The sequence below is a fragment of the Diplotaxodon limnothrissa genome, linkage group LG16, assembly GCF_057381915.1.
Source record: "Diplotaxodon limnothrissa isolate DT_005_m linkage group LG16, D_limnothrissa_male_GT1.1, whole genome shotgun sequence".
Taxonomy (NCBI): domain Eukaryota; kingdom Metazoa; phylum Chordata; class Actinopteri; order Cichliformes; family Cichlidae; genus Diplotaxodon; species Diplotaxodon limnothrissa.
Genome location: NC_140611.1, coordinates 9,211,442 through 9,224,019, shown reverse-complemented (window position 1 = coordinate 9,224,019; position 12,578 = coordinate 9,211,442). Strand labels below are relative to the sequence as shown.

General features: G+C 41.6%; 1 protein-coding gene and 1 pseudogene across 1 annotated transcript; one reads left to right on the top strand and one right to left on the bottom strand.

The window, feature by feature from the left end:
• Positions 1 to 490: 490 nt before the first annotated feature.
• Positions 491 to 5,384, top strand: LOC146615717 (olfactory receptor 10J4-like; annotated as a pseudogene).
• Positions 5,385 to 8,581: 3,197 nt separating this feature from the next.
• LOC146615716 (olfactory receptor 6N2-like) lies at positions 8,582 to 9,496 on the bottom strand. Its single transcript, XM_085373884.1, has one exon. It carries the CDS (start codon positions 9,479 to 9,481, stop codon positions 8,582 to 8,584), a length of 900 nt encoding a protein of 299 aa, XP_085230010.1. The 5' UTR covers positions 9,482 to 9,496.
• Positions 9,497 to 12,578: the final 3,082 nt, after the last annotated feature.

The following is a 12,578-nucleotide window of genomic DNA, read 5'->3' as shown; positions in this document are numbered from 1 at the left end:
CATTTATTATCTCACTGTTATACCCTGTTCTTACTGTCCTTATCTTCAACGTTATGCTGCTCGGTTGTCTGTTAATTGCCCCTTGGGGATGAATAAAATCTTCTGATTCTGATTACTACCCTAAGAGATCAATTGTCAAAGCACCTTAAGTAGATGGTATAATAGTTTCGAGCTTTGAAGTAAATTTTGATTCTATTACTTAATGTGCAGAAACAGAATTACAATTTAGCCACACTACTTGCATGCTGACTTGGGGTATCTTTGCCACTGTTTATTAGACACTGAACTTCTGGACTGCAAAGCTGCCTTAAAGTCAAAACAACTCTTCACAGTTTAAAAAAGGTCACATGAATGCATGTTGTGGTGGAGGGTTTGCTGAAATCCGTGGAGGGTGAAGTAGAGTGATTAAAAACATACTGCATGGTCAGAGCAGGACGCATTAGAACTGTGGATAGGATCTTGTAAATACAATTCCCAGCCAGGTAACTCAATGGACAATAAACTAAATTTAACTTACATAACACTTAATGGGTATGTAGAGGTGGAAAAGTACAGATATGTCTATTTTCTGATTATTTTTACAATATATGCTGCAGTAATTTTCTCTAATTCCACCATTATTCGTCTTATTGTGTTTCATCAAAGCCTTCATGAGCCCATGTATATTTTTATTGCAGTTTTGCTGATTAACTCTACTTTTTTTTGCACAACCATCTACCCAAAGTTTTTGCTTGATGTTTTATCTGAAAAACAGATTATCACACACACACACACACACACACACACAATGTGTCACTTTCAGTATTTTGTACTTTACACTTCAGGAGCTTCAGAATTTTTAGTGTTGGCAGCCATGGCCTATGACAGATATGTGTCTATATGCAAACCTTTGCAATATTCCGTAATCATGAAAAAAAACTACCATCTCTGTTTTCTTGGTCTTAGCGTGGCTTGTGCCTGCTTGTCAGGTTGCAGGAACAACTGTCAGGGCTCTGTGTGCGGGCAGGCAGAGATGAGGATCCAAATGCAGGACTCGAACACAGAATTGTAACTCACAAAACCTCAGCTTTATTGCTGGCAGGAAAACAAACATGAAGTGAGGATGGAACACTGAGACCAAGGACACACAGGCATAATCTGAGGGTACGACGCGACACTGGGCATGGGAAAACAGGGCTTAAATACACAGGGTAGTAATGAGGAAATGGGCCACAGAAGGGAGACACAGCTGGGAGAGATCAGGGCTAACGAGACATGGGGAACAAAGCTGCACACACTAACATAAGACAAAGACTTTCACAATAAAACAGGAAACATGAATCACAACTCAGAGACATGGACTCAACACAGAGACAGAAAATGAAACATGGAACTGAACTATACATGAAACCACCATTCCTAAAACATGGATAATAGAAACATGAAACTCTAATAATAATAATAATAATAAACATCACAACAAGAGAATGAGAAACAATCCAAAACACCAAGATAACTGAAACACAAAGTACCAGAGAAACAAAGAATAATCCATGATGCAAAAGTGAACCAAAACATAATAAACTCGAAATACTGGGTCCAACGGACCCAGAACCGTGACAGTACCCCCCCTCAAAGGGCTGGCTCCCGACAGCCCCAAACAAAAAAAGCATAAAGCACCAGGCCAGGGCGGGCGGAGGGGGTCCAGGACGGAGGGACAGAGACCAAACAAAAAACAAGGAGCTCTAGAGTCCACGAAGAGTTCAGGGGGCCGACCGTGCACACGGCAACGGCGGCGACGGGCGAACAGTTCCGGAGGCCGACCGTGCACACGGCAACGGGCGGCGACGGGCGAACAGTTCCGGAGGCCGACCACTTGGAAGGCAGTGGCGGCCACTGAGCAGGTCCGGAGGGCGGCCGCGATGCCAGCGGCGGCGACGACAAACCCTTTCCGGAGGCCGTCCTCGAAGGCCATGATGCCACCTAATAGGCCCGGAAAACGGCCGGCAGAGGCGAGGCGGAACGGGTCGAGCTGGCTCTGACGGCGGTATGGCAACCGCAGGACCAGACGAAGGCGGAGCCGAGGCCGGACCAGGCGTGGATGAAGACACGGAGGCCGGACCAGGCGTGGATGAAGACACGGAGGCCGGACCAGGCGTGGATGAAGGGACGGCTGCGGAACCTGACGGCAGCGGGACGGCTGCGGAACCTGACGGCAGCGGGACGGCTGCGGATGATGATGTAAAAGTCGCGGGGGACGATTCAGCAGGTGATGGCTGAACCAATTTCCCCGGACCATTAGCAGGTGTGAGGATGTGCTGGCTGGACCCTCAGCTAACGAGGCGTGGTGCTGGGTGGGCTCCTCAGACCCTCCAGCGGACGTGGCTTGAGGCTGGACGGGCGACTCGGGCCCTCCAGCGGACGTGGCTTGAGGCTGGACGGGCGACTCGGGCCCTCCAGCGGACGAAACATGAGGCCGGCTGGGTTCTCCCGAACCCCCAGCGGACGAAACATGAGGCCGGCTGGGTTCTCCCGAACCCCCAGCGGACGAAACATGAGGCTGGCTGGGCTCCTCGGGCCCTCCAGCTGGAGCAGATGCAGGGCCAGAGGCAATAGGGACCCCTGACTGAGGGCGAAGATGAGAGGCTGATTTAGCAGATGACAACGCCAATGATTCCTTCACTAACTGAACTACTGACTGGGTTATGGATTGCAACAAAGCTTGCAACAAATCTGATTGTGGTTGCGACTGAGCTATGAATAACGGGGGTGAAGACTGAGCTACGGGTGACGTAATTTGAGATGAAAGCGGTAGTGGAGTAGGTGACAGGGCTACAGGTGGCTGCTGATCAGGGGACACTGTAAACTGAGCTGAAGGTGGCTGCTGATCAGCTGACTGAACTGAAGGTGGCTGCTGATCAGAAAACTGAGCTGGGAACTGCCATAAAGGTTGTAGTGATGGTGGTTGTGATGGTGACTGAGCTAATCCTCCTGAGCCTTCTGAACACGACAAAAACTGCTGGAAGGGCTCACCTGAGCCTCCAGCTGACACAGGAACGGGTGCCGGCACCAGCTGAACACCAAACCCTTCCACCCGAGGAACTGAAACGGGTGGAGGGGAACGCTGGGCCCGAGCTACCCTAGGAGCAGAAACAGGAGGAGAGAGAAGCTCAGGAATGGTCTCAAAATGCCCAATATTGCCAACTGGGTCTGAGCATATAGTCTTAGCAGAGTGGGCAACCTCAGAAACATTCAACTGGGACACAGAACAGTCCCTGGGAAGAGCCACGGTCTTAATAGATTGTAGAGAGGTGCAACTAGAGTCCTTAAATGTCCTTGGGGAACAGACAGCCCCTTCCTTCAGAGAGCCTGAGTTACAGCCTGAAATTTCTGTCCCTACCAACTGCCTGCGCCCTTGCTGAAAAGTACATGGCTGAAAGGCTGGCTTAGAAACATTAACCACCTCCCTTTCAGCTGACTTGAAAACAGAACTTGAAGCCTCCAGAAATTTCACAGCAGTTTGAACATTTCTCCCCCCAGATTTAAGTGGCGTAGTCTTATTCATTTTAACACTAGGTTCAGATTGGGCAGAATGAAAACAGGTTCTTAAATCCTCAGAGCAGGGGTTCACAGGGTTAACAAACACAGACTCAACTACCTTTAAGTTAGTAGATTTAGATTCACTTGAATGGCAGGTAGTCTTCAGAATCTTAGGGGTAGATTTATTGTTTGTTATGTTCAAGAGTTCAGGAGGAGCATGAGAAAGACAGTCTTTGTTGCTCACCACTGCTGACTGTCCAGAGGAAGCGGAGCGACGGCTGCGTGAGCGTCGCTCACTCTGGGAAGAGGGAGGTAAGCCAGACTGCGAATCCTCCTGCAGACCGGGCCGAAAGTCTTTCGGTGGGCCGGGCTGGGACGAAGAGGCGGGAAGTTTGTGTAGCTCCGAACGTGGAAGTCCCAAAAACAAAGCAAAGGATTGCAGTGGAGTAAGCCCAGTGTCTTCCACCACATAATCCTTCTTTCGTCGCTGCTTGCCCCTCCTGCAGGGCCTGAATTCGGAGAGCAGCGGTGGAGTGACACCAGAAAACGGAGGAGCTACTGCCGTCGAGGGAGAGCGCTTGGCCCCTCGCATCCCTGACGGAACAGCTGATGGAACGGCGGTAGCCATCGCAGTTTGGAAGCTGCGGGGCCCACCCAGAGCCAAACGAGACCCATCGAATGGTGACTCGTGCTCCCAGGCACACCTAGCCCCCTGCCTCTCCCTCTCCTTGAGGAAGGTGGAGACTGCGGGTCGCCGATACCGTACGGAGTCTGCTAGATCCATACTGGTCGCGTCGTTCTGTCAGGGCTCTGTGTGCGGGCAGGCAGAGATGAGGATCCAAATGCAGGACTCGAACACAGAATTGTAACTCACAAAACCTCAGCTTTATTGCTGGCAGGAAAACAAACATGAAGTGAGGATGGAACACTGAGACCAAGGACACACAGGCATAATCTGAGGGTACGACGCGACACTGGGCATGGGAAAACACAGGGCTTAAATACACAGGGTAGTAATGAGGAAATGGGCCACAGAAGGGAGACACAGCTGGGAGAGATCAGGGCTAACGAGACATGGGGAACAAAGCTGCACACACTAACATAAGACAAAGACTTTCACAATAAAACAGGAAACATGAATCACAACTCAGAGACATGGACTCAACACAGAGACAGAAAATGAAACATGGAACTGAACTATACATGAAACCACCATTCCTAAAACATGGATAATAGAAACATGAAACTCTAATAATAATAATAATAATAAACATCACAACAAGAGAATGAGAAACAATCCAAAACACCAAGATAACTGAAACACAAAGTACCAGAGAAACAAAGAATAATCCATGATGCAAAAGTGAACCAAAACATAATAAACTCGAAATACTGGGTCCAACGGACCCAGAACCGTGACAACAACATCACTAAGTGCTACTAGAAAAGTGTGTAACTTTACTCTGCAAGGGATATTTTGTAATAAGTCAATTTACAAACTTCATTGTGTGAGTTCAAGAGTTTTGGCTATTTATGGTGTGAATGTTTTGCTCAATATTGTATTTTTTCCCATGCTCTACATAGTTTTCACTTACACAAAGATACTTATAATATCTTATCAAAGCTGTAGAGAAGTCAGGAAAAAAGCTACACAGACCTGCTTACCTCACCTGCTGGTTTTATTCAACTATTCATTCTTCTGTACATGTGAAGTTATTATACTTCGACTGGAATCTGATATTTCACAGACTGTACGTTTAATAATGACTTTGCAAGTGGTTTTATATCATCCACTGTTTAATCCAATCATATATGGACTAAAAATGAAATACATTTCTAAACACCTAAAGAGATTGTTCTGCTAAGAAAAAAGTATAGTGAGATGTTTGATTTTGATCCCTGAAACAGATTTATTGTTTATTTCATCAGATATTCTTTATATTGATATATCTCCTATATAAATATTGATTTATCTCTCTTTGTACTTAACAATTTTTCTTTTATCTATTTATTTAACAATCTCTCACTTTGTGTGAGAATCAACATTTTGTTCATGTGATGAACTCTTCTGTTACAAATTGGTGAGGACTTCTACACTAACAGTCACATTTATAGCTACGTGTTGACAGACTTTTCAAAATCATCTGCAATAGAAAAAAGTAAAGACAAAAAGAAAATTAATTAAGAAAGCAGCTCTTCAAGTGGGCACTGATAGGAAAAGAAACATAGCTGTTGATAATAATGCAGATTTGGGTCCTGCTGTTAAATGAAACCTTCCCCTTGTATATGTAAGTATTCTTTTGCCATGTTATCAGACTGTAGAGTGACAAATTAGTCAAACATAATAAGAGTAGCACATGGGTGTAGAATTGCTAGCTAACAACAAGCTTGTAATACAGTGTGTTTTCACCATTGTTTTTTCCTGAAATTGGCTTTATTTTGGTATTAAATCAATTTGTTCTAGAAGTAATTAGTGTTACCTTAAAACTTCACACATCACCTACAGCAAAGTGCAAAAGCAACCCAAGAGTTCCTTATGGCAAAGAAATTATGTTAATGTTAAGATATTTTAAGCTCTTGGAGAGATGGTTGAACCTTTGTGTCCTTAAAAGACCAGAAAAGTTTTCTGGTGTCGAATATATTTACTAATAAAAGCTTGAGGAGCTTAAGGGTCCTGTGCAGCATCCTTGCTGTTATTTGGACTGCACTTTTCTGGACAGAGATCTGGGATGTCCTTCACTACCCCAAGTCCTAAAATTACTATGTGAAACACTGTTTCTTTCACCCTCCACATCTTCTCACGTTCCTCTCTCAGCCCTTGGTACTTCTAAAGCTTCTCATGTTCCTTCTTCCTAGTGTTGCTATCACTTGGTAACACCACAGTACATCTATCACTACAGCTAATAGACCCCATTCCAACAGTACTGCTCAGAGAGGTCCTACCTTAAAGTATACCTCAGTCTTAAATATGGGCATACCACAGGCCTTTAAAGTGGACATGAAACACTTCATTTATAGAGGCTAATTTACATGATGGAGCCCAGCTCTCACAAACTGACACAGTGTGTGTTGCTGGATTTAGGAAAATAGTGCTTAAAACGCTAAAGAAGCTAACTAGAGTCCATGATCGTCTGGCAGCACAAATGAACAGGTCACCACCATGAGGGAGAGGTCGCCACACCACATGATCCTGCTAAGATGAACAGACATATGGCTCAATACACAGAAGGGAATAAGCAGGAATTCCAGAGAAACAACACACCAGCTACTGGTACAAGGTACCCAATACTGCAAGACCAGGCTCAGCAACTTATGCATCACCTGGATTGGCAAGAAAGCCTATGACTCGATGCCCCACACACAGATCTTGGAACGCATAGATTTGTACAAGATAAAAAGGACACTAAGAGCCTGAATCAGAAATTTGATGGGGATGTGGCGAACTTCAAGCCTATAGCACAAGTCGCCATCAAGTGCGGGATTTATCAAGGAGATGCGCTGTCCCCACTCGTGTTCTACATATGCCTGAAACCCCTGAGTCATTGACTGTAACAACATCGGAATGTAATTTGTACTGGAAAAATGTAGTTGGATGTACCTGGGAATCCCACAAACAAATAACCATGAAGAAACTGCTAGGAAAGCCAGTCTCCAGCAGTGTTGATTGCCTGTTGTCTCTGGTCCTCTGGGACTCACCCTTTGGCAGTGGGCAACCCATCTGGGCCTTCCTGATAAAAAATATCTAATATAGTAGAATAGAATAGAATAGAATAGAATAGAATAAACCTTTATTATCCCATGGATAACAGATTTTGACATAGATTGTTACACAACTGTACACACAGTAGCTTTTTCACATTTTAGTTCAAAAACCAGAACCTCAGAGATACATACTTCATCAATCTTAAAAAGTGAACATTTGATAAATGCCACAGCCAAAACTTCACCCTGGCCACTTTCTCTGGGCCAATTAAAACAATCATAAAGGGAGGGCATAGTTCACCAACTAGGCAGTCCTCTCCAGAGTTTATTCACATTTCTGTTAAAAATATAAAACTATCAAGGGCTCTAACATTAAAAAGACTAAACTTAGCAAGGTGAATGGAGGTAGCAAAGAAACTGTAGGTTGTAGATGAACAACATTTAAAAAACTGGATGAGACAAGAGATTCCCTACGCCTTGCAAAAACTGTCCTATTAGTTATTAAGGCCAAAATACCAAAAACGTCACTTGAGGGTTCAAGTCCAGCTGTATTGTATATCAGTCTATTATAATCAACAGGTATGGTTGTTCATGCCTGAGGTTTTTGTTTGTTTGTTTGTTTTTGTTTTGTGTTTTGATACTGCATTCTGTGTCAGTGAAGGGCCTGTACTATTTCTTCAATTGGTTAATACTCTGCGTAGAAGCCTGGCTGGTCCTGAAGGCCTCTATAGATTGAAATCATCTCAACAGAGACTTCAGGTTACACCCATGCCTTACAGAACAAAAATAGTAAAACTGACCAAATAAAGGATCCTTTCCAGAAAATGAAAGTGAACTACTAGCTAAACTACATTTTCTTGCACTCCAAAAAAAAACAAACTGGAAAGAAAATCCAGATATATAGTTTTCAACTGTAAAATAAAACGTATTTTGAGGTGTCTGAACTGTATGTAACACAAGATTGTAATGGAATTTCATTTACACAGAGCCACAAGATAAAAAGTGACTGGCATGATAACTGTCTCATTTTTTAAGTACTCGACCTTATGTTACTCTACTTCATCCCTTTTTCATTTCTCTTGATGTTGTGTTAGTATCCATTAAGAAGGATATTCACGTTTAATTTCATTGTGAAAATCAATAGGGGCAATCACATTAGATGAAACTATTAACAAATGTATTATTAATGAGGAGAGTGATATCAAACATTCATTTTAATATTTGTTTACGTTTCATTTTGGTTTTTAAATATTGATCAATTCTCAGTTGTAGGAGGAAAACATTAAGCCAGTTTTCATAAAATTCATAAAAAATGAGTAATAAAAAAAGACTATAAATTAATAAATTGGTTTGCTTGCAATTAACTGAACAGTATTTTGAGGTGTTTAGAAATTTCTTTCATCTTTAGTCCATATATTATTGGATTACAAAGAGGGTTATATGTTACAAACTGTAATGTCATTATAAAACGTGCAGTTTTAGGAAACTCTGATTCCAGTCTAACTATAACCATATCATACGTAAACAAACAAGAATAGTTCATTAGAACTAGCACATGAGGCAAACAGGTTTGTGCAGCTTTTTTTCTGACATTTCCACAACTCTGATAGGCAACTATAATTATCTTTATGTATGTAAAAAGTATAAAAAACATAGGAGAAATTGCAACATTAAATAGAACAACCATACCATATATAGATAATTCTCTTGAATTGACACAATAAAGATGGTTGGCCGAATTGTTACAAAAAATACCTTTCAGAGTAAAGTTACAGAGTGGTGTATTTGCATTTCCTGCTATTGGCACTGCAACCTGAATAGCAGGTAAAAACCAGCACAAAAGCAGGAAAAGATTGACTCTTGTTCTTCTCATTATAGAAGGATATTGCAAAGGTTTACATATAGACACATATCTGTCATAAGCCATAGCTGACAGCAGTAAGAATTCTGAGCAACTTAAGGCATAAAACAGGAATACTTGAAAGAGACAGGCTTGATACAAAATAATCTGTTTTTCAGATAAGAAGTCAATCAAAAGCTTTGGGTAGATGACAGTGCTCAAAACAACAGAATTCACTAACAAAGCAGCAATGAAAATATACATAGGCTCATGAAGGCTTTTTTGAACTACGATAAGCCACACAATAGTGGAATTGCTGCAAATTATTAGACCGTATACCATAAACATAATTACAAAATAAATATATCTGTATTTCTCCACTTCCACATGACCACCAAAAGTTATATATGTTATATTCATTTCAGCATTTGTGAAGATCAGAAACTGAACTAAAATGTAAAACAGGTAGAACGAGTAACAAACAGTGTATATAAAATATTTGTTTTATGTAGATTGTCTTATTGATAGCTACCTAAACTTGGTGTGTGTTCATTTTTTAAAAGTGAACAACTCAAGTTACATCAAATATATAATGAAACTTCAGTCTCTATGGATCTCATTAAACCGTCCACATGGACTTGCTACTATGTTGACCACTTTAAGAGAGTGTTAGCTGTTAGACCTTACCTACATGGGTGCACATTCTTTTTTTATCTTCCGAACCACACTTTGCACTTTGAAAAAAAAAATTCAGCGTTAGGTGCACTAAACACAACAAACCATGCGATTCTCATAAGTAAATGTATTTTAAGAAAATTCTATTGCTTATAGGAATTTATTATAGAGAGCAAAACACTTGGAAAAGGTAGTAAAAAAGTGTGGGCTCTAAATAATGGAACACTTTGGTTTTGTCAGTCTATTCTGCCACAAAGAAACTACAGCCTTTATAGAGTTTGCAATAATAGGCCCAAATTTGTTGTCGTTGCTGAGCTTTTTGGTGTGTATATTGTGGTACTGCCTTAGCGGATTCAATCATTTTCCATGCAGTAGAAGCCTCGTGAACAACCCCCTAAGCACCCTGATTTTGAATGACCAGTAGTAAAACTCGAAGTACTGCCAAACCACCAAGTAATTTGGCCTGCTGCAATGTTGACAAACGTATCCTAGGCCTTTTCCCATTCAAAATAAATTTAGACACCACAGAGTGTATATCCTTAAAGTAAGTCAGAGGAGGGAGGAGTGGCAACATGAATAAAAGGAAATTAAGACATAACAGTATGTTCATTTTGACTGTGCTGAGGCCATAGTCTTAGTGTTAGGCAGGTCAACGCTGCATAATATAGCTGAGTGAGCAGATGTCAAGATTGGCTGAATAGAGGTCAGCCAATCCAAATTAAGTAGCGCAGAGCCGAACCAATCACAGCCGCAGCGTCACGTCGCGTGACTTGTTACGTACAGCACAAGTGCCAAGCCGCACATGTGTATTTGTTTGGGAAGCAGCCAGCCACCGTACCTCCCGGGTAATGGAGGAAATGAGTGTGCCGACTAGAAAAATCAACCGAGCGTGACCGAAGGTTACCGAAGAGAAAACAGATGATGGTTCCAATGCCGGAGAGATTGTCGAACGGAAGAGCCATAGAAGTTCCGTAGTGTGAAGGTATTTCGGCTATTTCAAGTCTGACAAAAAACAGAGTAGCGTTCACTGTAAATTGTGCCGAAAGCAAGTCTGGAAATACAATAAACTGGTGCATGCGTCACACTGTGCGCCACGTTATTGTTTCGGTGAAATGAATTTCTACAATACTGTTACTGTTAATTCTACTCTCTGCAGTGTTTAAATGCTTACATATACACACAGTTACTGTCCCTCCACACTTACGACTCGGTTCTGCTTCTATGCCCCAGCTTTGTTTACTTTTTCCCACCGAGGCTTCTAGACTTCTGATTGGCCAACATTTCTGCACGGTTAGGACTCTAGCTCCACCTGCTGCTTTGGCATGTTCATAGCAGCGTTTTCCTTCATTTCTGCCTTTATGTGTGGACGGGATTATTTTTTAAAACGAAAACGGAAAATCTCCGTTTTCAAAAATACCCGTGTACGTGTGGACGTAGCCTCAGTCTCTGACTGGAAGCGCTAATTCGTCATTCGGCTTTTGTCAGACTAAAGTAACTGTTAAAACTGTTTGAAAAGCTAAGCTATACAACAAGGAGAGATTGAGAATTTCCTTTTAGTTCTCAGTTTATTTGATATTGACAAAAGTTAGTCAGTTTTGTCTGTTCTTCTGTAAAACAAACTAAGATTTATTTTTAGAATTAATATTTTGTTTCTAAGTGGAATTGACAATTTAGTAGTCTGTTTCGTTTGTTCTATTTTGAAACGTAAATGCTTTAGCGGCTGCCTTGTGTGTAGTTTGCAATATTTGCCTTTATTTATCTGAAAAAGTCTCATGTTCCTTAAGTACATCTACCCTGTTGAACTTATTATGGGAAATAAATATTTAAATAAAAACAAGCTGCTGATTATTTCACATTTTACTTGTGAGCAACGGCACATTTAAATCTTACAAATATAGTTATTTGGCTTATATCGTGATATATATCGTTATCGCCTGAAATGAAAAAAACATATCGTGATATGAAAAAATCTTATATCGCCCAGCTCTAGAGACGATGAGAGATTAGATGCTGCATCTGGATTAGATTTATCAATAACAGGGTTGATGGCGGCATTGCAGTCACCTCCCAACAGTAAGAATGATCATTGTGTTCTAATAACAGGGCTGTACTGGGACAAAAAATCGGCCTGGGTATTTTGACTAGAGACCGGCCCACCACGTATTATAGGAAAAACTATAAAGCCTTTGGATGAAAAGAAACGCTGTTGTGACAGTGATGTACACTGTCTTTTTGGTATATGTATGATTTCTATACATTTTACGTCATACTAAAAACTTTGGTTGTAAGATTCAGATAATTATTTATGGTGTTATTTGTTCATAACTTCCCTTCAACTCATCCATGTCACCTAAAAGATAAACCTGTTTCTCCATCACATGTTCAGCTCTGATGATTCAGTAAAGACATCTCCTGGTTTTATCTTCATGTTTCCCTCTCACCATATATCATGACCAGCAGCTTTTACAACTGTGGCAGTAGCAAACATCAACTGTTACTAGAAATTAATATTAAATAATTTCTAACAACAGCTTATCACGCTTAAATGTGCTGCTGTTGTTTAGCGCAACATCCGCTGGTTTCCTCTTTCTGGAGCAAAGTGGGCGATAAACAAACAAGAGAGAAGAAGAGGCAGCTGACAGCGTAAAGACACAGAATAACTCCAACGTTGTGTCTTTTTTCCATTCTAGCTGAAGTACGGGACAAACTGTGTTCCTTTTCAGCTCAATACGAAAAACGTAATATTTTCTCTGAATACGGGACAATTCCGTTTTTTACGGGACGGTTGGCAACTCTACTAACAAACCTTATGAATAAAATAAAGTTCACTATCATTAACATC